The sequence below is a fragment of the Pinus tabuliformis genome, chromosome 5_2, assembly GCF_031772625.1.
Source record: "Pinus tabuliformis cultivar Carrire ecotype Pingquan chromosome 5_2, CPIR1, whole genome shotgun sequence".
Classification (NCBI taxonomy): domain Eukaryota; kingdom Viridiplantae; phylum Streptophyta; class Pinopsida; order Pinales; family Pinaceae; genus Pinus; species Pinus tabuliformis.
Genome location: NC_142306.1, coordinates 910,143,232 through 910,169,138, shown reverse-complemented (window position 1 = coordinate 910,169,138; position 25,907 = coordinate 910,143,232). Strand labels below are relative to the sequence as shown.

The 25,907-nt window shown below is 35.2% G+C and overlaps 1 protein-coding gene and 2 pseudogenes across 1 annotated transcript; all 3 read right to left on the bottom strand.

Annotated features, from left to right (window-relative positions):
* Positions 1-393: 393 nt before the first annotated feature.
* LOC149162263 (puromycin-sensitive aminopeptidase pseudogene) lies at positions 394-2,031 on the bottom strand (annotated as a pseudogene).
* Positions 2,032-7,486: 5,455 nt separating this feature from the next.
* Positions 7,487-9,124, bottom strand: LOC149162262 (puromycin-sensitive aminopeptidase pseudogene; annotated as a pseudogene).
* Positions 9,125-9,326: 202 nt separating this feature from the next.
* On the bottom strand, positions 9,327-9,998 carry LOC149162261 (uncharacterized). Its single transcript, XM_089435132.1, has one exon. It carries the CDS (start codon positions 9,996-9,998, stop codon positions 9,327-9,329), a length of 672 nt encoding a protein of 223 aa, XP_089291258.1.
* Positions 9,999-25,907: the final 15,909 nt, after the last annotated feature.

The window sequence follows — 25,907 nt, the reverse complement described above, 5'->3', positions numbered from 1 at the left end:
TCCATATTGACCTTGAACGCTGAATCTTTTAACTGCTCAGAAGTATTAGGAGATTTCCCTTGCTTCTCGGCTTCAGTTTTCCTCAAAAAGTTCGAATGTACAGAAGCATGTCTTCTAGCCTTTAATAACCCAAAACATGGAAAACTGCCATGTTCTTGATGCGTTGTAAGCTTCATCGATGAACATGTATGCAGGCAAAAGTTCCTTGTATGCAAATCGTTTGATACCTCTTGAACGGTGATAAAGGGGCTTTACAACAGAAATTTTAAAATTGGGTTGAAATATTCCACCTTTTTTAAGCATCCACCTGTCTTGATCTGATTGACTATTGTTGCTCCAGCTGATGTTTGCACACCCTTTAGGCGTTTCCCTTTCAAAATTCCCGCTCATAATTCAAAACTGCCTGTTTGCGTTAAAATCATCACCTACAGCAGTTTCGTAGCGCGCTACGAAACTGCTGAGTTTTTTTAAAACATTGCCCGGGATATCAGAGACAGCTTGCAATGCAAGCCACTTATTGATCACCAAGGCATCTTCTTTCCACTTTTGATAGAAATCAGACAAAACTTCATCTCGTACATCTCCGGCATTTTGGGCAATAGCACCCAAGGCTGCAAATTGTTCAGTCATATTTGTAGCTAATTTGTACTCATGTAATACAAGCTCTGTCATTTCTGGCTCATTCAATGAGGCAAGGTAAGCAAGGGCCGTATTTTTCAAAGCACGTCTTGCCATGCTCTCGTGATTAGGATCATATTCCTCTAAGCTTCGGTTAGTTTCAACAGCTCTACAAAACTCTGCACGCAATTCAGATGCGAGTTGTTTTCTAACAAAACGACGAACTCCGTGAACAGCATCTGGATCTGCAACTTCCATGAGGTCCATGATTTCTCCCTCTCCAGGTAGAGTGATTGCCTTTGCTATGAACTCTTTGTCCAAACTCGAATCACAAAGAATACTTCTTAGTCCATTGACAAATTTTGGGTCCACACTCAATGGTTGATTCTGTTGTGCCTTATCTACGAGAGAGAGCATGAGTTTTCTTGCCAATGTCTGGCCAGCCTCCCACCGGTTAAACTCATCTGAATCATGTGCAAGTAGAAAGTACAAATCATCATCAGTGATATCTGAAACAATATGCACAGGAGCACTATAATTGCGTAGTACAGAGGGAATTGGTCTTTCAGGAATGTCAACAAAGACAAACTCTTCTTCCTCCTTTTCAATACGGAGGATTACTGTTGAAACGGAATGACCTTCACTAGTAAAGGACTGCAGAGATCCTCGATTATAGACTGATGAAAGAGGCAGATCTTTTCCGTTGGAATCCAGCAACCCAACGGCCACAGGTATAAACATCGGTTCTTTCACTGATTGACCTGGAGTAGGAGGAATTTCTTGCCTGAACTTAAGTGTATAAGTATTTCCCTCAAAGTTGTAGGACGATTGCATTTTTAGAACAGGAGTTCCCGCTTGTGAATACCATAACAAGAAATTTGAAAGATCTGCATTATTGGCATCACGCATAGCAGCAAAGAAATCATCACAAGTTACTGCTTGCCCATCATGTCTTTGAAAATAAAGATCCATTCCCTTACGAAACCCTAATTGCCCTAACATGGTCTTGTACATCCTGACAACTTCTGCTCCCTTCTCATACACCGTTACAGTATAGAAATTGTCCATCTTGATATATGAATGTGGACGCACAGGGTGAGCCATGGGACCAGCATCCTGAGGAAATTGATAATTACGAAGCTTCACCACATCTCCAATTCGCTTAACAGCACGACTGCCCATGTCAGATGAGAATTCCTGATCTCTGAAAACTGTAAGTCCTTCCTTTAAACTTAATTGCAACCAATCCCGACATGTTACCCTGTTACCAGTCCAGTTGTGGAAATACTCATGACCAATAACACCCAAGATAGCAGCATAGTCTGCATCCGCTATGTTAATTGCTGCAAGAAGTAATTGCTTTTGCGGAAAAGCACATTCTGGCACCAGATCCAAAGCATACACCAGTTCCATAGAAACTTCAGCGGAGCCATTAGATTGAAATCACACCACTCCTGAAGGAAACCGCAGCATAAGTTGCCCTCCTACAACACTTTGAACATAGTAGTAGCAAAAGTCTGCCAAAATAAAAGTCTGAACAATCTCTGACAAAAGTACCATGGACGGCCACAAACCATGGCCCAATGTAAAACAAGTAGCCACGGCTATTCAAAACCTAGAGTACCCAATGTGCACAGCTGAAAAACCTTCCAATACTCAATGCAAACACATAATGGGCTGTGAATGGTTCAACTATCTTTGTATTTTGCATCACGCGAAGCTGGGGTAAAACTGCAACAGCTTCAAGGTAAACACAAAAGACCCAAAGTATCCTGTTTACAATATTATGGGATGTTGATGGATGGATAAAAAAGGCAAGTACTGCACATGGAATCACCACATAATATATCAGAAAATTATCCAAATCTTCATCATGTGTTACCTTCAACTTGAAACGTATCATGTAAATCACCCACAAAGTGGTGACTAATGTTGCACAATCAAGCACTGTGTGTATATCATATTCCATAACAAAACTGCAGTACACCCTCACTGCTAAGAATATAGCAGTAAGCTCCTGAGATTTAAGTGATAAGCCTGCACAGTTCCGTTCCTTGAAGAGCTTGTAGATCAAGACAGAGATGGCCACAGCATGTGTTGCTTCGGCAGCAACGAAGAGATTATCATGGTTGTGAACCACGAATCTGAGAGCGACAAGAGCTGTGATGTCACTTACTACCGCTAGAAACGCCTTCACCTTTGGGGGTTTTTTCTATCTTTCTGTTCTTCAAGACAATTTGCAAATTAGAAACAAAGGAAGGTGACAAGAGCCCATTCTTCCCAGAAGTCATACTGCCAGATTGATCACAAATCGAAACCAGAATCAGAAGTTTCGGTCTTAATAGAGAATTTTCAAATTTGGTTTTGGATGGAAATCTCGATTTGAATAGTACAGGCAAGAATCAAATTTGAAGGCTACAGAACACGTGTCAAGACCGACATGTAAGACCTTGCACATGTTATCCCCGTAAAATTCTTGCAGAAAATATGACAGCTGGGGTGAGATGTGCTATGGATCAGCACGAATTCCCCATTTCGTAGCGCAGTTAGTGCAAAATCGGTGTTTTCCGCTACGAAATCACCTAAACCGAGGTTTCTGCGCTATGAACTTTGAAATAGGATTGGCATATGGAGCTTAGGTGCGGTGTGAGACCAGTGATGGACTACAACAGAGAATTGACCCCATTTGACATACTAACAAGACTCTAAAACAAGATGAAAAGACTAGGCCCAAAACTGACACCAACCTTTTGACAAATTTAAAAAATTGATGTTCAGAATTTAAACTATTTTTTCTTGAGTGATAACAGGTGGCTCCACTTGGGATAGTGTTCCCCTGTGGTACACTAAGAACATGCAGGTCCAGTGCTTTGTCCTCTTTATGAAAAACATAGATTTGCTTGACAAACATCCCTTTTTAGCTTCTTGGGCCTTCACCTCGGGCTTAAACTTGATGATCATTGTCAATTTTCTGTGACGAAGACTGTCTAGTTGAACCAGGCTCAGACATTTCATGTACTCCATTTGTTATATGTAGTGACACTGTACTTGATTTACCACCAGCTTCAAGAGCAGAATGTAAGCTTGCATCATTAGCACTGCTGTGCTGATCATCACTCCACCCAACTGGAGCAGAAATTAAATCCCCATCTTTGAACTCCTCTGCTTCATCATAAAAGCATTCCTCTTCCTCTCTACCAGTATAACTTAACTGTTTTTGATTGGCACCACCAGCAGATAAGAGATGGAAAAATGAATCATAATCAGGATCACTCATATCCATGCCAAATCCAGTCTTTTCAGCTGGAAATATCCTGTCTTCTTGAAAATTTTGAAGCGCATTCCCGATTGTGTCTACTTTTACCTTCAATCGTTCAAGCTTTTTACGCATACGAAAGGGTCCTTCAGTAGGGCAGAGCTGCCACTCAGGTTCTTGATTTACAGAAGATTTCTTCATAGGCCATATTCCACGTTCATGTACAAGCTGTTGAATATGACTCTGCCATTCACTTTCAGCATGAAGGATCCATCCATATTTGTCCTGCCGCATCATTTCTCTCTTCCGACGAGCCTCTATGCCTTTTGTTCGTACCCCAGGAAATTTTACCGCACCTGCTATATATTGCATCCACATAATTGCAGCACATTGTTCCAAGACCTTACAAATACTTTGTTTAGAAGCATCGAGCCACTCATAGAATTTTGTTTGATTATTTCCTAACAACTTATCAAAGCCTCCATGTAAGATATCCAATGGTTGTCTCTGGTTTGGTTTCGATACCAGTAGTTCCTCCAAAGCAGCACGGTGATTTAACAATAGATACCTGATAATATCAGTGGCCATGTTTTTTGCATTTTGTCTTTGATCCCAAAGCAATGAAATCAAGTTCACACAGAGACAGCAAATAAGATCAGTATCAGAATTGTTTGGGCAGAATATTAGCCTTTTGTGAGCAATCAATAACTGTAGAACTGTGCATGTATTGACTCCAGAAGAATCTGTAGTTGGAACACCAGCTGCATTTCTTTTAAGTTCAAGATGTAAGCTCATATGTGAAAGTATGTCATCCTCGCCAATGGAACTTAAGAATGAAGGTGAAAAGCAATACATTATCATACGATTTGTGTTTTTCAATAAAGCTTGTACATATACTTCTATTGGTTTGCTTCCTCTTGTTAGTGAGAGAATGCTTTTGCCAGTTGGCATTGCTTTTTTAACACGGCCATCTTTGTTGGCAAGCTGCAGCATGGACAACAAAAATTCTAATGCTTTTAATGTCCCCCCCTAGCAGGCTTGAGCTTGATGATCACCGAAGGAGAGAAAAGTCTATATCTACTAAAAAAATAAATGCTCAGTCAACCTTGAGCTTATTTGCATATTCCTACCTACCCTATCAGCTGCAATCTCCACTTGTAGCTCAAGGAACATGAAACTTCCAATAAAGCCAATCAATTGTCCTTTCTGATATTGGAGGTTTTTGACTGCATTCAACCTCAAAATAACCATGATAGTGAGATGACCAAATCAACTTATAATGTACCTGATCTTCATAATGCAAATGAAAATGAAATACTGGTGTGCAAAGCTTTGCCATGTATTCACTTATAGGGTCAAAGAAGACATGATTATTTTGATGACCATCATAACACTCTAAATCCTCAGACAATTGATTCTCAACCACACAAGACCCCTTTGATGTGCTATCCAACTGCCTTTCTGCATGATGCCCACAAACAATGTAATTTTCTTCATTATAAAGATCATTCTTTGATGCAAGCTGCTGCAACGAATCACAAAAAATGAACAACCTTTTCCTCCACCTGAGGGTCATAGAAAATTTCCTCCAGTATTTCTTCTTGCTGTGTGTAATCATTTTCATCTTCATTATGATTCGAAGACTGAGAAGTCTGCTGCATCTTTACATCAATCTCAGAGGATGAAACATGGTTTTCACAAGTAAACCCCTGCTGCTCTTCATGTTGCGTTTCATGAGATGTTATACTTTCTTCTTGGTGTTGAAATGCATTGTTATGAAGAGCCTCTAAAATTTCTTCATCCATAAATTCATCATCATCATAACAATCCTCCAACTATTGAATAAGACTTAAAGAATGTCTACATCAATCTTTGAGTAGCAATAAGGAAGGATAACATTCTTTATACATCTCATAGAATTCATCATGAAAACTAGCAAGCGAATATATTGAACCATTTTCCAAACTTTTATACCAAGACCATGCTTTTCCTTCTAAAGTGGTCATAAACATCTTCATGAGACAATCTTCAGGGAAATGAACCTTAAGACTACGCACATGCATATGAAACCTAACCAAATGAAGAGCAGCATCGTCTTTCTTTTCATCTTTGAATATTGGAAGATCCTCTAACCAATCAACCTTTGGCATAGGATTTGGAAAACCAGGGATATGAGAGCGATTCATAGGAGCATACCTGGCATTCATTCTTGCAGTGGAATTCATCTTGTAACTTCATCAATCTACTGATCTTCTAGCAGTGGAGTCACCTTCCAATTTATTGTTTGATGTGTGGAGTCGCCAAGGTAGTTTTGCAGCCTCAAAAAGATGTCTAAGCTCCTGCTACCTTCAGAAGTTCAGCCTCTAAATTTCGGGAATGAATAGACTTCAGGCTCCCGGCAGATGCACCAAAATGTTATCTCAAAATCAGGCCCTGGAAGGCTGCTGACCAGGAAGACTTCAAGTAACTATTTCAGACCTACTTTAGGTTGAGGCTTAGCCTCCTCAACCTAAGAGGGCTCTCTCTAAATGGGTTAATGATTTTTACTTAAGATAAGATGGCTAACTCTTTGTGATATATCTGTGATAAATATGGATGCTGGAAAAACATTAAACAAGTTTCCATTGGGCCTATGGAGTCAACAACACCTCAGTAAACAATGATACTGCCTTTACATAGAAGTCAGGGCATTCAGCATTTGAGTATTCAGAATATAACACATATGGAAACACAGCTCATAAATGCATACAGGAAATCAGAGCACAATCAGTGAATTCTGAGTGATTATACATCTATGCAACTGTAAAAGACATTAAGGAAAGGATAAAATCACACATTCTGAACATAGAAATCCTTCATGAATCCTGAGAAGTAAAGCAGCCCAATTATATTACTAAAACTCTGTCTTTACATAAGCCAAAACAATGCTTTGTTATAAAATTTCCCAACCTCCATTACATTGTTGTTTCAGCTATATATAGAGTCCTTATTCTAACTGATTCGAGCTTCCTCCTCCAGCATGAGGGGAATTCGATAACTACTTCTAATGACACCTATCAACTATTTAACTAACTAATAAATACAATAAAGTGCTGATTGGAGTTTTTTAAGAGTTCTAAATTAACTATGACTCTAACTCCATTTTCCATGCATAATGGCTTCTCCTTGTTCTTTGACACCTGGTCTTCTTTCGATTTGGGTGAGCTGGATGTTTAATGCTCCAAATTGACCTTGAACGCTGAATATTTTAACTGCTCAGAAGTATTAGGAGATTTCCCTTGCTTCTCGGCTTCAGTTTTCCTCAAAAAGTTCGAATGTACAGAAGCATGTCTTCTAGCCTTTAATAACCCAAAACATGGAAAAATGCCACGTTCTTGATGCGTTGTAAGCTTCATCGATGAACATGTATTCAGGCAAAAGTTCCTTGTATGCAAATCGTTTGATACCTCTTGAACGGTGATAAAGGGGTTTTACAACAGAAATTTTAAAATTGGGTTGAAATATTCCACCTTTTTTAAGCATCCACCTGTCTTGCTCTGATTGACTATTGTTGCTCCAACTGATGTTTGCACACCCTTTAGGCGTTTCCCTTTCAAAATTCCCGCTCATAATTCAAAACTGTCTGTTTGCGTTAAAATCATCACCTACAGCAGTTTCGTAGCGCGCTACGAAACTGCTGAGTTTTTTTAAAACATTTCCCGGAATATCAGAGACAGCTTGCAATGCAAGCCACTTATTGATCACCAAGGCATCTTCTTTCCACTTTTGATAGAAATCAGACAAAACTTCATCTCGTACATCTCCGGCATTTTGGGCAATAGCACCCAAAGCTGCAAATTGTTCAGTCATATTTGTAGCTGATTTGTACTCATGTAATACAAGCTCTGTCATTTCTGGCTCATTCAATGAGGCAAGGTAAGCAAGGGCCGTATTTTTCAAAGCACGTCTTGCCATGCTCTCGTGATTAGGATCATATTCCTCTAAGCTTCGGTTAGTTTCAACAGCTCTACAAAACTCTGCACGCAATTCAGATGCGAGTTGTTTTCTAACAAAACGACGAACTTTGTGAACAGCATCTGGATCTGCAACTTCCATGAGGTCCATGATTTCTCCCTCTCCAGGTAGAGTGATTGCCTTTGCTATGAACTCTTTCTCCAAACTCGAATCACAAAGAATACTTCTTAGTCCATTGACAAATTTTGGGTCCACACTCAATGGTTGATTCTGTTGTGCCTTATCTATGAGAGAGAGCATGAGTTTTCTTGCCAATGTCTGGCCAGCCTCCCACCGGTTAAACTCATCTGAATCATGTGCAAGTAGAAAGTACAAATCATCATCAGTGATATCTGAAACAAGACGCACAGGAGCACTATAATTGCGTAGTACAGAGGGAATTGGTCTTTCAGGAATGTCAACAAAGACAAACTCTTCTTCCTCCTTTTCAATACAGAGGATTACTGTTGAAACGGAATGACCTTCACTAGTAAAGGACTGCAGAGATCCTCAATTATAGACTGATGAAAGAGGCAGATCTTTTCCGTTGGAATCCAGCAACCCAACGGCCACAGGTATAAACATCGGTTCTTTCACTGATTGACCTGGAGTAGGAGGAATTTCTTGCCTGAACTTAAGTGTATAAGTATTTCCCTCAGAGTTGTAGGATGATTGCATTTTTAGAACAGGAGTTCCCGCTTGTGAATACCATAACAAGAAATTTGAAAGATCTGCATTATTGGCATCACGCATAGCAGCAAAGAAATCATCACAAGTTACTGCTTGCCCATCATGTCTTTGAAAATAAAGATCCATTCCCTTACGAAACCCTGATTGCCCTAACATGGTCTTGTACATCCTGACAACTTCTGCTCCCTTCTCATACACCGTTACAGTATAGAAATTGTCCATCTTGATATATGAATGTGGACGCACAGGGTGAGCCATGGGACCAGCATCCTGAGGAAATTGATAATTACGAAGCTTCACCACATCTCCAATTCGCTTAACAGCACGACTGCCCATGTCAGATGAGAATTCCTGATCTCTGAAAACTGTAAGTCCTTCCTTTAAACTTAATTGAAACCAATCCCGGCATGTTACCCTGTTACCAGTCCAGTTGTGGAAATACTCATGACCAATAACACCCAAGATAGCAGCATAGTCTGCATCCGCTATGTCAATTGCTGCAAGAAGTAATTGCTTTTGCAGAAAAGCACATTTTGGCACCAGATCCAAAGCATACACCAGTTCCATAGAAACTTCAGCGGAGCCATTAGATTGAAATCACACCACTCCTGAAGGAAACCGCAGCACAAGTTGCCCTCCTACAACACTTTGAACATAGTAGTAGCAAAAGTCTGCCAAGATAAAAGTCTGAACAATCTCTGACAAAAGTACCATGGACGGCCACAAACCATGGCCCAATGTAAAACAAGTAGCCACGGCTATTCAAAACCTAGAGTACCCAATGTGCACAGCTGAAAAACCTTGCAATACTCAATGCAAACACATAATGGGCTGTGAATGGTTCAACTATCTTTGTATTTTGCATCACGCGAAGCTGGGGTAAAACTGCAATAGCTTCAAGGTAAACACAAAAGACCCAAAGTATCCTGTTTACAATATTATGGGATGTTGATGGATGGATAAAAAAGGCAAGTACTGCACATGGAATCACCACATAATATATCAGAAAATTATCCAAATCTTCATCATGTGTTACCTTCAACTTGAAACGTATCATGTAAATCACCCACAAAGTGGTGACTAATGTTGCACAATCAAGCACTGTGTGTATATCATATTCCATAACAAAACTGCAGTACACCCTCACTGCTAAGAATATAGCAGTAAGCTCCTGAGATTTAAGTGATAAGCCTGCACAGTTCCGTTCCTTGAAGAGCTTGTAGATCAAGACAGAGATGCCCACAGCATGTGTTGCTTCGGCAGCAACGAAGAGATTATCATGGTTGTGAACCACGAATCTGAGAGCGACAAGAGCTGTGATGTCACTTACTACCGCTAGAAACGCCTTCACCTTTGGGGGTTTTTTCTTTCTGTTCTTCAAGACAATTTGCAAATTAGAAACAAAGGAAGGTGACAAGAGCCCATTCTTCCCAAAAGTCATACTGCCAGATTGATCACAAATCGAAACCAGAATCAGAAGTTTCGGTCTTAATAGAGAATTTTCAAATTTGGTTTTGGATGGAAATCTCGATTTGAATAGTACAGGCAAGAATCAAATTTGAAGGCTACAGAACACGTGTCAAGACCGACATGTAAGACCTTGCACATGTTATCCCCATAAAATTCTTGCAGAAAATATGACAGCTGGGGTGAGATGTGTTATGTATCAGCACGAATTCCCCATTTCGTAGCGCAGTTAGTGCAAAATCGGTGTTTTCTGCTACGAAATCACCTAAACCGAGGTTTCTGCGCTATGAACTTTAAAATAGGATGGGCATATGGAGCTTAGGTGCGGTGTGAGACCAGTGATGGACTACAACAGAGAATTGACCCCATTTGACATACTAACAAGACTCTAAAACAAGATGAAAAGACTAGGCCCAAAACTGACACCAACCTTTTGACAAATTTAAAAAATTGATGTTCAGAATTTAAACTATTTTTTTTTTTTCTTGAGTGATAACACTTACAATGAAGTTATAATAGTGGATTGTTATGTTTGTGATGACAACAAAATAAACAACAAATGAAAGTAGAAAAACAAGCACGACTGAAGATAGACATACTAATTACAATGAAATTATTTCATAAATTAGATATTTTATAGGCTCAATTATTGCTACAATTGTAAATCCTTAATCATGTTTCTGAACTCACCATGAACTAACTATACACTTTTAAACACTATCCAACACATTTTAAATGAAGCTCTCTTTTTCTTTTCTTTTTTTTTCCAAATTCTTTTGATTTTTACTAAATATAAACTTTTTATAATTGTCCCAACCATGTTATGTGACATTTCTATGATACAAGACAATAACTTGAATTAATTTTATAAATTTTACCATTTTTAGTTATTTTAAAATAGTTTAACTAAATAAAAATTGACCTTTTCAAAACTATTTTATTTTAACTTCCGTTAACTTTTAAATTAAAAATTACAATAATAATTATATTAATCTCTCATTAATATTAATATTAATATTAATATTAATTATATTTATATATTATAATGTTTTATTAAAACACCATGGAAACAAATTGGCTTCAAAGATGTAAATTGCACACTTGATTGATCCTACAATCATAGGATCGTGACAACAATCTTGAATACCCATTCATGCAGCACACTTGTGAGACATAGATGGAACAATATTCTTCAAATATATTGTTTATTATCAATAAAGGGGAATTGCTGATCAGATTGTGATGGAACAACATTCTTCAAATATATTGTTTTTTTATCAATATGACAATGAAAGGGGGATTGCTGATTAAATCGCTCCATCTAATATGTGGAACCATTCCAACACTATGTAGCCCCCAATTGTAGCGTGAGAATCGGAATGGGGCCGCATGTAGCTTAAAAGTAACGATCGTTTTCAAAAATGACTAAACAAGATCCAATGATAGAGGATGCTTAGGACCATATTATTTATATATATATATATATATATATTATATTATATTATATTATATTGTTAATTGAGTTTATATATATAGATATCATATTGTATTGTATTATATTATATTATATTATATTGTTAATTGAGTTTACTTTAAATTAATGGAAAACGTGAAATTGTTTTTAAATTAAGAATGTGTGATTTTTTTATAAAGATTACTTTAATAATATATTTATTCACTATTTAATTTTTACAAATGGTTTTCTTTAAACATTTTTATATCAATAAATTTAAAAATTATTTGTAAAGAGGAAAATTTGAATTAAATTTATTATAAAATAATTCTTAATAAAAATGAATTTAAAATAGATTTGCAATTTTCATAAATTTATTATATTGGAATTTTTTCAAGCTATATAATTATATTAATTAGCTAAAAAAAATTATCTCAATACATGGTAGTATTATTTTTGTCTTGCTTTTTTGGTCAAGAAACTAGTTCAGTGGTGGAAGTGAGGGCTTTTAGTTCAAAATAATACATGGATAACATAAAAATTGAGTTTATGGCATGCGTTTATATAGAAAAACATAGAAGATAACATGCTATAAAATTGTAGCCTTACTGTGAAAACTTTGAAAATGTTGTACACATCAAGTTGGAGCGTTACTTCCAAAAACTATGGAAGCCAAAGGGTTGAATGTGATGACCTATCCAGTCACCCCTTTGCAACCTTCTTACCAAAACTTTGAAAATGTTATACACATCAAGTCACCCCTTTGGAGCCTGGTTGTCAAAACTTTGAAAGTGTTATACACATCAAGTTCGAGTGTCACTACAAAAAAGTGTGGGAGCTACAATGTTAAATATAATGACCTATCCAGTCACCCCTTCCCCATTGAACACCCAAATCAAAAATTATTTTGATTTTAATAAGATAAATATATTAATATAAAATAATTAAAAATTTATTATTAATTTTATTAAAGATTTTTTAATTAAAAAATTATGTAAAACATTATTTAGTTAATTTAGTTAAAACATTAGGTAAAACCCCCATACTTAAACATTATTTAGTTAATTTATATCTTTTTTGATATTACTTTTTATTTATTAAGTTTCAACGGATTTTTATTAATTATTTAAAATAATTTTATATTTATTAAATATTTATATTATTATTATTATTATTAATTTGAAATTAATTTTATATTTATTAAATATTTATATTATTATTAATGGTTTAAAAGGTTTATGCACAACACTTTTAATTGGATTGTGTTTATTGTTTCTAAACTCCTGTTAGTGTAATGTGTGAGTTTATTGTTTTGTTTATAATAACGTGTTTTTAAATAAAAAAATATAATATAATAAGATCAAGTATAATAATTAAAAAGAAGTTTTTTACCACTATATTTTAGGAGAATGATTAACAAAAGCTTATTAATTTGTCCTTATGAGTCTTAAACAAAAGTAAGATGAACAAAACAAAAAGTAGGCTAAATAGGTTAAATAAAATAAGTTGCGAACAATTTTAAACCATAGATAAGGTATATATGGGTGTGAACAATTTTTATATAGGTTATGTGATTAAGCTAAAGATAAGGTAAGGTATCCATGGTTGTGAACAATTTTTATATAGGTTATGTGATTAAGCTAAAGATCAGGTAAAGTATCTATAGGTGTGAACCATTTTTATATGGGTTATGTGATTAAGCTAAAGATAAAGGAAGATATCCATGGTTGTGAACAATTTTTATATAAATTATGTTAGGTAATATATATGAGATGCACGAATGCCACCGGTCAAATGACCTTTGTAACATCACATTCATCATGAGCCTATGGGAATTTGATGATTTGCGCTAATTAAACTAAGGCACAAGGTTAGTAATTATATAAACAATATGACCAGGATATTATTATTGAATAAAATAAAATATTAATTTCAATATATATAATAGTTGATTAATGGAATTAATTGAACGGTTTAACAATGAAATTGCAAAAGTGATTTAAGAGATAGCCATCATAAGAAAAAGGGATATTTTGTTTAGCAGTTGATTAATTATATGATAGTTGATTAATGAAATTAATAGTGTAATAATGAAATTGCACAAAGTGATTGAAGAGTATGTTTGAAAAGTTAAATCACGAATCAAACAAGGTGTAAAAAGTAATTTAAGAGTGTGTTTGAGAAGTTAAATTATAAATTAAACGAAGCACATTTGTGAAATTATGTGTACATATGATGAATAAATCATAATAAATTATAAAATAATAGACAATCAAATTATTAATGGTAAGGTTGCAATACTTAATATTGTTTTAATAAAAAAATTATATTTGTTATTTAATAAGATTAAAGTGGATGAAAATGATTATGAGTTTGATTTTCAAAAAATATGGAGTTTTATTGGGAGAAATATCATACCATGTGCATTTATATTGGGGATATATATTGAAGAAAAAATGACATAAAATATTGAGCATATAATAGGGAGTAAAGGGTTTTTATATTGGTAGGTATAAAAAACGGAGCTCAAAGTTAATGATAAATATAAAGGGGTTTTAAAAATGTTAATAAAAAAATTGATACCTACAATATCTAATTAAAGTAGGGTTTTTTAAATTGGGAAGGTATATTGGGTTCATATTGGTATGGGGTTAAATAATGTGATTTTTAGAGGTATTGTCCAATATATAGTCAAATTAAGGGCATTGTTTCGTATGCCATGAATTCACGTGATATGTCAGAGGTTCATTGAAGGAAGCCCCGTGAAAAAGAGTCCAATCTAAAGAACTATTTAGCTAATTGTTCACAAATGTTCACATTTATATAATAGAAAATCAACTACATTATAGAACAAGGTCCAAAATGAATGATGACATACATAATGAGTGAGGATGAATACCCTCTCTATCTCAAGAATTAGGTTAGCTATGGCTTGCATTGATTTAGTCCAAGTTAATCGCTAGGAAGAAACACAAATTAACATTGTCAACCTTGATCCCGTAATTTGTTGACACATGTTTGGCTTTGAATAAACCACCTTGTACATGGTTAAATAATAAATACATTTCTTTCATCACATACTTTAGAAAGGAAATATTAAACTACTTTACATTTTTTTTCACTAAAATAAATAATAAAATTTTTGGTAAACTTGTTATTTTTCTTTACTCAAAATAAATTTTTGAATGCATAAATATATTCATAATCCTAAAAACCAATTAAAACATTAAATCTATATAAATTTAAGCTCTTTTATTAAAAATAAAATATCTAACAAATTCCTCATTCATTATATCTTTACATCATTCCATAGTTAATACTTACAAATCTAGTTGTTATAAATCTCTACACACATTTAAATGATCTCGCCCATGAGAATGAATGCTTGAGACTTAATTCAAAGGCAAGAGAAATAGTTTATACATCAATGCTGCCCGCAATTATTGTATTAAAGGCATATAACATTCATATGGTATTTTTATTGTATTAAAGGCCTATAACATTCATATGGTATTTTTAGAGGATCTAAAAAAACATTCTCCTTCCGAAGCTTAACGAGTATCTCATAAATTATGATTGAGGTAGGCTTCCATAGTAAAATCGTTAAATTACCATTTAGGTTAAGAATGGGAGATCACGAATGAATATACTTTAAGCTTTCATTATAAATATTTTATTTATTAAAAATAAATAAATTTATATCATTTGTCATCATCTCTCATTTTCTACTTGATATTGCCTTATATTAATGGTATTTAAGTAGAGATAATTGATACTTTGAGTAGAAAAGAAGACATAAAGGGACAAAAGAAAAAACTAGAGAGATGAATCACTCAAATTAGGGCTCATCTTTAGGCCGATCCTTTTTCCCATTTTTTTCAAAACCTTAACCCAAATTTTTGAACGCAGTTTGATCAAAGTGATCTACATATTATTATTAAGTGTTGAGAGAGATTCCTTATCAGATTTTGAAGAAGCTGACTCATGAGTTCGTTTCAATATACCCAAAGAAGCATTACAATTCAATATATTTATGCTTGTTGGAGCATGGTCCATGCTAGGAGTCAATGTGCCTTGCACCTTTTTCCCCAAAAGGATTTCATCATCAGTTTCTTCATCAGCCTTTTCTGACGTAGAGGAGGCATTGCCATCCACTAGAGGAGGTTTTGCAAGGCTTCCAATTAATAGATCTAGAATTGTAGATGTTCTGCTTCTATTAAGAAATAAACATTGGGCATGAATTCTATAAATGGCATGCTGGTTGACAGAAGTGGCAACAAAATGCATTATTCTCATAATCCAAATCCTAGGTCCAATGAAAATCGTTGATTTTTAAATTAATTTGATCTGGAAACCCCTTACTGATATGAATTTAAACACAAATTTATCCATAAGTATATACACCAAGTTTCCCACAAGAGGCATCATTAGTAAGGTAATGACCCAGAGCGTCTCCAATGCCTTGAAAGTTTGTATAGTGCCACAAGGGAGCTGGAAAATTAGGAATCCTGATCCATATTGACATCTTCGTAATGACAGTTGTAGATGGGTGAAAATATGGGAACCAAGGGGTTAAAAGCAATCTAGCATTGCCTCAAAACCAGGGCCCTTTAGATTAAGCTTTTTGATAATCTTCTGGTTCTGCAATAACACAATGAAGAATCGCCTTGAGCAAAAAATAACCTTACAATCCTTTGTCCATATGGTATGGATCCATTGGTAGAGATCAATCGTGCAGGGATAAAAGCCATTAACTAGGAAAATTAGGATTATCTCTAAATACACCTAATGAAGATCCTCTAGATCTGAGTGAGAAATTTCTAGGGAAGGAACTTCCTCATATTTTCCACCAAAATGGCCCAAGAGCCATTTTGGCCTCATCTTCCTTGGGTGGGGTTCGGGCATGGACAACATCTTTATAAGAGAAAGTTTGAGAGGAGGGAGAACCATGAAAATAATGACATATTTACCAATATTGTACATTGAGAGAGGATTACCATCATCTAACTGTGTACCTCCAGTCCTCCCTTGTAGACGAAGAACCATGAAAATAATGACATCTTTACCAATATTGTACATTTAGAGAGGATTGCCATCATCTAAAATCTTGTCTTGAAAAGGGAGGTGTTGCATGCCTAAGGGAATACTCACTCAGAGCTCTAAATAAAACTTGATATCTTGAACCATATTTGAAGAGAAAAACCTAATGAGTAGTGACCGCTCAGAGGGGAGCTTGAAAGATCTGATAACAAGTTGGTGAATCTAGCACATCTCTCGACAACATATCTGCAAGCATAAATGAAAAATCCCTCTACGAGATATTATGGGCTGCCATGAGGGTTTATGAAAACTTTTTATTATACAGAGATCTTGAAAAGTTTAGTAGGGTAAAATAATCTTCCTTTTTCTTATAAAATTATAATATAGTAATTATGTATTTTATTATTTATGTTAAATAGTGTTTATATAAATTCGAATTTTTAAAATAACTTTTATTTTGTATTGAATTTAAAATTTAATAGAAATTTTAAAATGGGAAATAGAGTTTCATTCATAAATATTGAATTATTTAAATAAAATCATCTACTAAAAAGTGAGTTTGAATGATTAAGAAATATGTATATCTCTAATCTTAACTATAAATATATTTATTCTAGCCTACAAGGCATAGAGTAGAAGGTGGCATGAGTGTTCTCTTAGGGTACTTCATGGTGAAAAGATCACTAGTTCAAAACTCTGTGGGAAAAAATCCAACCATGCTAAGGACTAGTGTGGCCTAGGCTAGGTATGATACCCAGGTGATTTTGAAAGCTTAGATGCCCCTGGGTCCTGGCAACTCAAACCATAAGTTATGCTTGTCACTCATGATTCTCAAAACTCACATTACCTAACAAACAAACAAACAATATATATATATATATATATATATATATATATATATATATATATATATATATATATATATATAGATATATATATATATATATATATATATTGAATTTTGTCAATATAAATTTAAATAAAATATTTGGAAAATATTATTAATTATTCGTTTTTATTCTAATAAAATTACAACCACACCATGCATTTTTTATATTTATTCGAAATGAATTAACACAATTATAAGTCTATTTGTAGGTATAAATTCCAACACTTTTGATAATAACAATGAGAGGAAAACACAAAAAGACAATGCAATGAACTTTCATGGAAACCATTTTGTGGGATTTCATTCATCTTTCTAAATTAATTTATTAAAAAGTACATTATCCTAATTAAACTGAATGAATAATAAGAAAAATTGAAATTCCAGGTAACAAGAACATTGAAAGTATGGAATAAGATCCCTTACCAATAACTAAATCTCGATAGGATGCATAATGAAAATGAGGTCTTTTCTTGATGTTGGTTTCCCGGAAGCAGTCATAATTTGCATGCGGGTATTATGCTTGGTTAATGGGGTGGCGACTCTCTATGATAGAGCTTGACTTTAAGCCTGACTCCACATGGCCCATGTGTGATGATTACACAACTCATACACCTTGCTACACCTACCCATGCTCATTCGAATTAAATGCTAGCCACTGGGAGGGTGTGAATATGTATACGATAATGGTTTTGGAAAGGAAATTATTTATGTCATCTATGAAATGGATCAGCCCTCTCATCAAGGATTGGTTGCAGAAGGGGATTTCTATGGCAGTCGAGGAAAGCCTATTTATGAGCTTATCATGCGGAGGCGTCTTGGGATGGTTGAGTACCGGTTCGAGTCGTACGCTTGGGCCTTGTTGTGGAGAACTCATGATTCTCAGCTCACTTATCGAATTTGATTGCCCACGTTTGTGTTATACTATATATGCTACATCATGGCTTCAAGGTGGCGGAGTCGTTTTGGCTCCATTGTTGAGGACTTTAATACTAAATTGTTAATTTCTCTATGGTGGCTAGAAGAAGATGGTGCTACAGTCTCTGGAGGCTTGTTTTCACTATTCTCTCCTCGGTTGGTCATTGTAGGGTTGTGTCGTTGTCTTTCAAAGATCTAGGTAACACTGTGTCCCATAGTCTTTAATTGTCAAGTTATCAACTCTCTTCCAGGTTGTCTTACTTCTTCATAGGTGTCAATATTCTTTGTGCTCTTTTTACACAACTTGGGAACTTTTCCATCCTTTGAATTGGTGGAAGTCTTACCCTCAACAATACTTCAAACCTCTTACCCTATCGAGATTTCATTCAGTTTCTAAGTGTTGGTCTATGGAGTGTGGTACCTTGTTACCTTCTCCATTTGGTTATGAAAATGGTCATGGTCTCACTAAAACCCTAGTGTCTCTAACTTTTCTAACTCTTGCAACTCCTGGTTCACATACAAGTTGGGGTTTCTAAAAGTTTGGGTGGGTAGTAGTTTGGGTTTGTTGTGGGTTCCAACTTATCCTCTTCTACCCACATATACTTATCTATGGTTCTATTACTGGGTCTAGGTTCATGTCATACCAGGGTCTTACCATCTTGTCGTTAGTCACCACTCGGTCAATATTTTAGAGTCATAGTCTCTTGGTTTTCTTGCAGGTCCTATGCCTATATGGCTCCTCATCAACGACTACCTAGCCACAAGGATGTCACACCTGGGGCATCCTCTTCATGACAAAAGTGTCTATTTGGATGGGAATATGTGGCTAATTTTTTCAACTCAACTCCTCTCGAGGTCAAAAAGGAAATTTTACACTTGGAAGCTAGGGAGTTTAGGGATCACAAATACTATTTTGATTTAAAGATTGTAGGCAACAACCTCAAGTGGGTTCTCGATCCAGGGAATCTTAGGAGGAGAAGACTTCACTTCCTTCATTCTATCACCTTGCACTGATAATTGGAAAGACTTCTTATCATAGTTATTCGCGACAAGTAGGTGGACAAATGCAAGCTCTTTGCATGTCAAGAGGAGATCAAGAGAATCCTGAGAGACATAAGATATAATTTGTATGATTGTGTTGTCAGATTGAATAGAATGGAACATTTTGTGGTATCAGACTGAGAGATTGGCTCTAATGACCATCAAGAGGAGGTTGTATTCATCAATTCTCCAGTTTAGAACATTGCTCACACAAACTCTTCTCCTCATTCACCAGTCATCATTTTGGACTAATAAGTCCACCATGTTATCTGTACTAGTCTTTCCTGTTCTAGGGAACTCGTTTTTTTGTAAGCAATCTAATGTTCGTTTTGTTTGTGTTTCTAGTGGTTTATGGTGGTACACTATGTTACTTCAAATTTAGCACTTTACATTTATGGTATTTATCATGGCTCAATCAGAGCCTTAAGGTAATTAGAGTTTCTTAGTAGATTATTTCATAGTTCCCAGCATTCGTACATTTCAGTAGGATAGTCCTATATTGCAATTTTTGCTAATAGTAGTTTTTTTGTGACTATGTTTATCCTGGAGGGCAAGCATGATCCTCTAGGTTAGTACATATTTTGCTGGTATGAAAGGTTCCCTATGTAACATCTTTTGTTATAAATAGAAATCACATGAAGAAATTTACAAAAAAAATGACCCCTTACTAGTAAAAAGAGTTGTTATGAGGCCTAAGTTAAGTGGAAACATGAAAAGTGGATATGCATAGCTAAAGAAAAATAAGAGGGTGGTTACACAAGATTAAGGTAAACGAAAAAACAATGTAACAACAAAGCAAAGAATTATAAATCATTTTAGATGAGCAAACACTTGGCAATAAATAATTTGCATGAAAGGAAAACACTTATTATTTTATATTAGTATTCTAATGATTAATATAATTATTCAACCTCGTGTTATATACAATAAGTATTTCAATATTTTTGAAATTCAAACATAGAAAAGTATTAAGGTATTTTTCTCTTTATTTATAAGGAAAATGCCTTATCTAGTGGAGAAAATATTTTGATATGTCCTTAAGTAAAAAAACACATTAAAAACCATGCATAAATGGTTCATTATACTTAAAGCTACTTGCAAGTTATTAAGAAAAATGATAAACTAATTACTAAACTTATTAGTTAAAGGGTAGAGATTAATAAAATGTTTTGTTATAAAATAGAAGGTACAGTGGTAGATCTTTGTACTTAAAATGTATTTGAATACATTTTTTGAACAAAAAGGTATTGTAAACAATATATATTGATAAGATGATAGAATGAATATTGATGTTACAAATGAGGACCCAGATATAAACACTAGGTAGGGTGCCCTTTCATATAAAAATATGTGCCTCTTTGATAGGACACACATTTACACCTTTTCATTCATTATTACTATGATTATGTTTGTTACATTGTGGCCTTCTTAAGGGATGCTTTGTCCTCAAAGCATGGTAAGTAGGATTATCTTTATCATAAGTAAGATTATCTTTAGTTATACATGTCACTTATCAATTTTTATGATTTCAGCTATACATATCATTTATCAATTTTTACAAGTATGAATTCTGCAGGTCGATTTTGATCTTTTTCTTTGCAAACCCAACTCTTCTTCTTTCTCCTTTCATCCTCCCTAAATTATTATTATTATTATAAATAAAATATTATATAATTTTTTAATTTCTATTTTTTATTCTTATTATTATTCTAATATTTATTTATTTTAATATATTTAAATTTAATTTAATACTAAACCATAAAATTCCTGTCTATGTTAGTCACAACTGTACACTCTGATGACTATGACTATTTTTATGTCTCTTCAGACATAATGGATAACCTGGTTATGTTGTTTCCCATTCGAAAATGTGTCTGGTGGAACCCGTGGTCGCAAGGAAAGTCATGTGCCACTTCAATTTTTTCCCATTGCCATATGTTTTAAATGAGGTCGTTGCCATCAAGGAGTTGAAGAATATGATGAGCAATATTTTTGCTCAATATTGCAGGAACTAGTCTTCCTTATGGTCGGTAGCAGAAACCTTAGGGTGGGCCGTAGTGATGCCACACTATGTGAAGTGGGACAAAAGGTTCAAAGCACCAGGAATAAATAGACTGCCTATGCAAATCTACACTGAGTTGCGGCCTCATCACACAAAAATAAATTCTTGGCTCACCAACAATTATTGATGTTTCGTATGAGTCCAACATTTCCTTTGACTCCGATGTTTCGTAAGTGTCCATTTCCTCTGAATTCGATGTCTCAACAGAGATCGACATTACGTAGTCTTTTTCACGTCCACAGTCAAAATGGGATTGAGACTTGTATGATTCAGAGTATTTAGGGTGAAGGGTGTTCGAAAATGTTATGTTTTCATGTAACTCTAGGGCTGCTAAACTAGAGTTGCATGATAAAAATTGTTGTACTACTGAAGTGAATGTATTGGCTGAACGGTTAGAAATAGTGGGGTGAATCAATATTTCATGCCCAATCAAATTTTATTTTATTTATGTTTTTATTTTTCAAAGTTTTATTAAATCATTAATTTAAAAATTGTTTTTTTAATCATTAATTTATTAGTAACACATTAAGAATATTTAGTAATTATGAATAGCATTGTTTTTTTAATCATTAATTTAAAAATCGTTTTTTGAATCATTAATTTATTAATAACACATTAAGAATATTTAGAACTATGAATAGCATTCAATATAAGAGAAAAAAAAAAAATCATAATAAGTACAACATACTATCAATATATAAGGGATTTTTAAGTAGAAACTCAAAATGAGAGAAAACCATCGATTTTTAGGATTTTGACAGTGCGTTCTCTTAAAATTATTTACATCTTATATAGGTGTAGGATTTTGACAATGCGTTGTCTTTTCCTTGCTTACGACACTTAGTTTTTCCAACTGCTACTAGAAAGAAGCAACCACTCCCTATAACTTCTTGGGATCCACATTTCACAATCGTTCAAACTAGTACCGCCTTTAACACTAACTGATCTAATAAGCCACTTTTCAAAATGTTTCAAACCCCACAATACACCAAAGAATTATTTGCACTCTGATCAAGATCAAACGCAAGTGCGAACACTTCTCCGCTGTAAAAAGAAGATACTATTCTCAAACTGAATCAATTAAACATGTACCAACAAACTCTTTAACATACATCATCCTTGTGACATTGTTACAATTCAAAGTTCCGAATCTGAAAATATATATTAGCAAGCTTCAAAAACAATCATTGACCAAACTTATAAGCAAGGCAACAATAACATATCACTAATGAAGATTTGAAGCAATTCATGGCCTGTCTTCTAGGTCCAATTCTCCATATATCCTCTGAATCAATTAAACATTTACCAACAAACTCCTTAATATACATCATCATTGTGACTCATAAATCATTGTTACAATTCAAAGTTCCGAATCTAAAAAGATACATCAGCAAGCTTAAAAAAAAATCATTAATCAAACTTATAAGCAAGACAACACCAACATATCACTAATAAAGATTTGAAGCAATTCATGGACCATCTTCTACGTCCAATTCTCCATATAACCTCAAAAAAATTAAAGTTTGTCCCTGCAACCATCACAATTAATTTAATTCTCCATATAACCTCAAAAAACTTAAGGTTTATCCTTGCAACCATCACAATTAGTTTAACCCCTCTGATTTGTCATAAATACTTTTGATCCATGCACTGCATACAACCTACGAAAACATTAGACCTATGATCTATGCACTGCATACAACCTATGAAAACATTAGACCTATGTCCAATTCTCCATATAACCTCAAAAAACTAAAGGTTTGTCCGTGCAACCACCACGTTAATTTAATTCTCCTTATGCATCACAATTAGTTTAATTCTCCATATAACCTCAAAAAACTTAAGGTTTGTCCCTACAACCATAACAATTAGTTTAACGCCTTTCATTTGTCATAAATACTTCTGATCTATGCACTGCATACAACCTACGAAAACATTAGACCTATGATGTGTTTATGATCTATGTATTGATCTATGCACTACATACAACCTACGAAAACATTAGACCTATGATGTATTATGATCTATGCACTGCATACAACCTACAAAAACATTAGACCTATGATCTGCATAGAAGTCACCAAGTAAGCACCCATAGATCTATGCACTGCATACAACCTACGAAAACATTAGACCTAAACATTAGACCTATGATGTATTTATGATCTATGCACTTCATACAACCTACAAAAACATTAGACCTATGATCTGCATAGAAGTCACCAAGTAAGCACCCATAGATCTATGCATTGCATACAACCTACGAAAACATTAGACCTATGATCTATTTATGATCTATGCACTGCATACAACCTACAAAAACATTAGACCTATGATATGCATAGAAGTCACCAAGTAAGCACCCATAGATCTATGCACTGCATACAACCTACAAAAACCTACAAAAACATTAGACCTATGATCTACATAGAAGTCACCAAGTAAGCACCCAAACAAAGGGCTATGATCTGCATAAAAGTCACCAAGTAAGCACCCATACAAGGGGCTAAGGGGACCCATACAAGGGGCCATAGAAGTCATCAAGTAAGCACCCATACCAAGGGGCTAAGGGGACCTGTAAGCACCCATACAAGGGGCTAAGGGGACCCATACAAGGGGTAAGCACCATACAAGAGGCTATGATCTACATAGAAAGACCCATACAACGGGTTATGATCTGCATAGAAGTCACCAACTCTTGTATGAAAGACCCATACAAGGGGTTATGATCTGCATAGAAGTCACCAACTCTTCTATGATCTGCATAGAAAAACCCATACAAGGGGCTATGATCTGCATAGAAGTTACTAAGACCCATACAAGGGGCTATGATCTGCATAGAAGTCACCAAGTAAGCACCCATACAAGGGGCTTCGGCTATGATCTGCATAGAAGTCACCAAGTAAGCCCCTTGTAAGGGGCTTCGGCTATGATCTGCATAAAAGTCACCAAGTAAGCACCCATACAACGGGCTATGGGCTTCTTACCCATACATGGGGCTAAGGGAAGAAGCCCATACAAGGGGCTTCGGCTATGATCTGCATAGAAGTCACCAAGTAAGCCCCTTGTAAGGGGCTTCGACTATGATCTGCATAAAAGTCACCAAGTAAGCACCCATACAAAGGGCTATAGGCTTCTTACCCATACATGGGGCTAAGGGAAGAAGCCCATACATAGGGCTAAGGGAGAAGCCCATAGTCACCAAGTAAGCACCCATATAGGAGAAGCCCATAGTCACCAAGTAAGCACCCATATAGGGGGGTAAGGGAGAAGCCCATGGTCAGAGGAAGGGGTATAAGAGGTATATACACTGTGCACAACGGGTTGACCAAAGGTGTGTATAATGGGTATTATAAATTATACATTACATTGTTGTCACACATGTGTGGGACTATTCCCAACATTGTAAAACAAAAAGTGCCAACATATCACATGATTTCCTTGAGTAAAAGGTCATGAATTTGTGGAGAAGGAAGCGCGTGGATGAGCACGCATAAGTCATGATGGAACCATGGCAAAGAGAAGACTCTCAAATGCAATTTTTATCATTACATGGAGAAGATTCACGTGCCTATGGTTTGACAAGGAGGAGGTGCCTATGGTTTGACAAGGAGGAGGTGCCTATGGTCGGTCCTTGACTGGGATTTATTTATGAGTATCGTCTAAACTTAGGGATGATTACCGTCATATGAATCTACCAAGGAAAGTTATTTCTATCTTCCTTTGATAATCAACATCGTAAAGAACAAATTCTTAAATCACTCAATGATTTTATATAGAGAACACCCACCGATACTGTTTTGTATTTTGATCAGCTGGATATGCAGAGTAGAGATTATGGAGATCTTTCACTATTGCTCACTACTATAGAAACTTTTGGGGTGATTGTGTGGTTTAATGCAATTGTAATTCTCTCCACATGATAGGCCAAACAGTCCTCATCTGAGCTATGAGATGTTTGTAGCTCAACACTCTCACGTGATTAAACAGGATATTCGCCAAGCAGCTGGAGACGTGACTTGTAAATATTATATCTCTGGTGAAGAATCATTCCCACTGCAGGAACAAACACAGTTCAACTTTTTGGGCCTTCCCATGCATATTCAATTATCCAAAGCCTAAAGTGGAACGAATGATCCCCCTCCCTCCCTTAATCAAGTTTTCAAATACATGCAACTACCAGATATTCTTGTTTGAGATGCCAGATTCACCGGTACATATGTCAAGGCCTTCACCGAGAACTACCCAAGTTCTGGGTGATTATATGCAAGAACATATGGTTAACATGCATGCTATGAATCTGCCTCCTCCTCAAGACATGCCACCAGTGTAAAGGTAGAATATTGACAATCAAATGATATCCACAGCGATTATTGGCAAGTTGACTTTCTGAATTCTCAACTCGACGAATAATTATTGTTGTATCGTTAAAGAAACAAATCTCTCATTTCCTTTCGGCATAGTTTGATATTAGAGGAGAAAC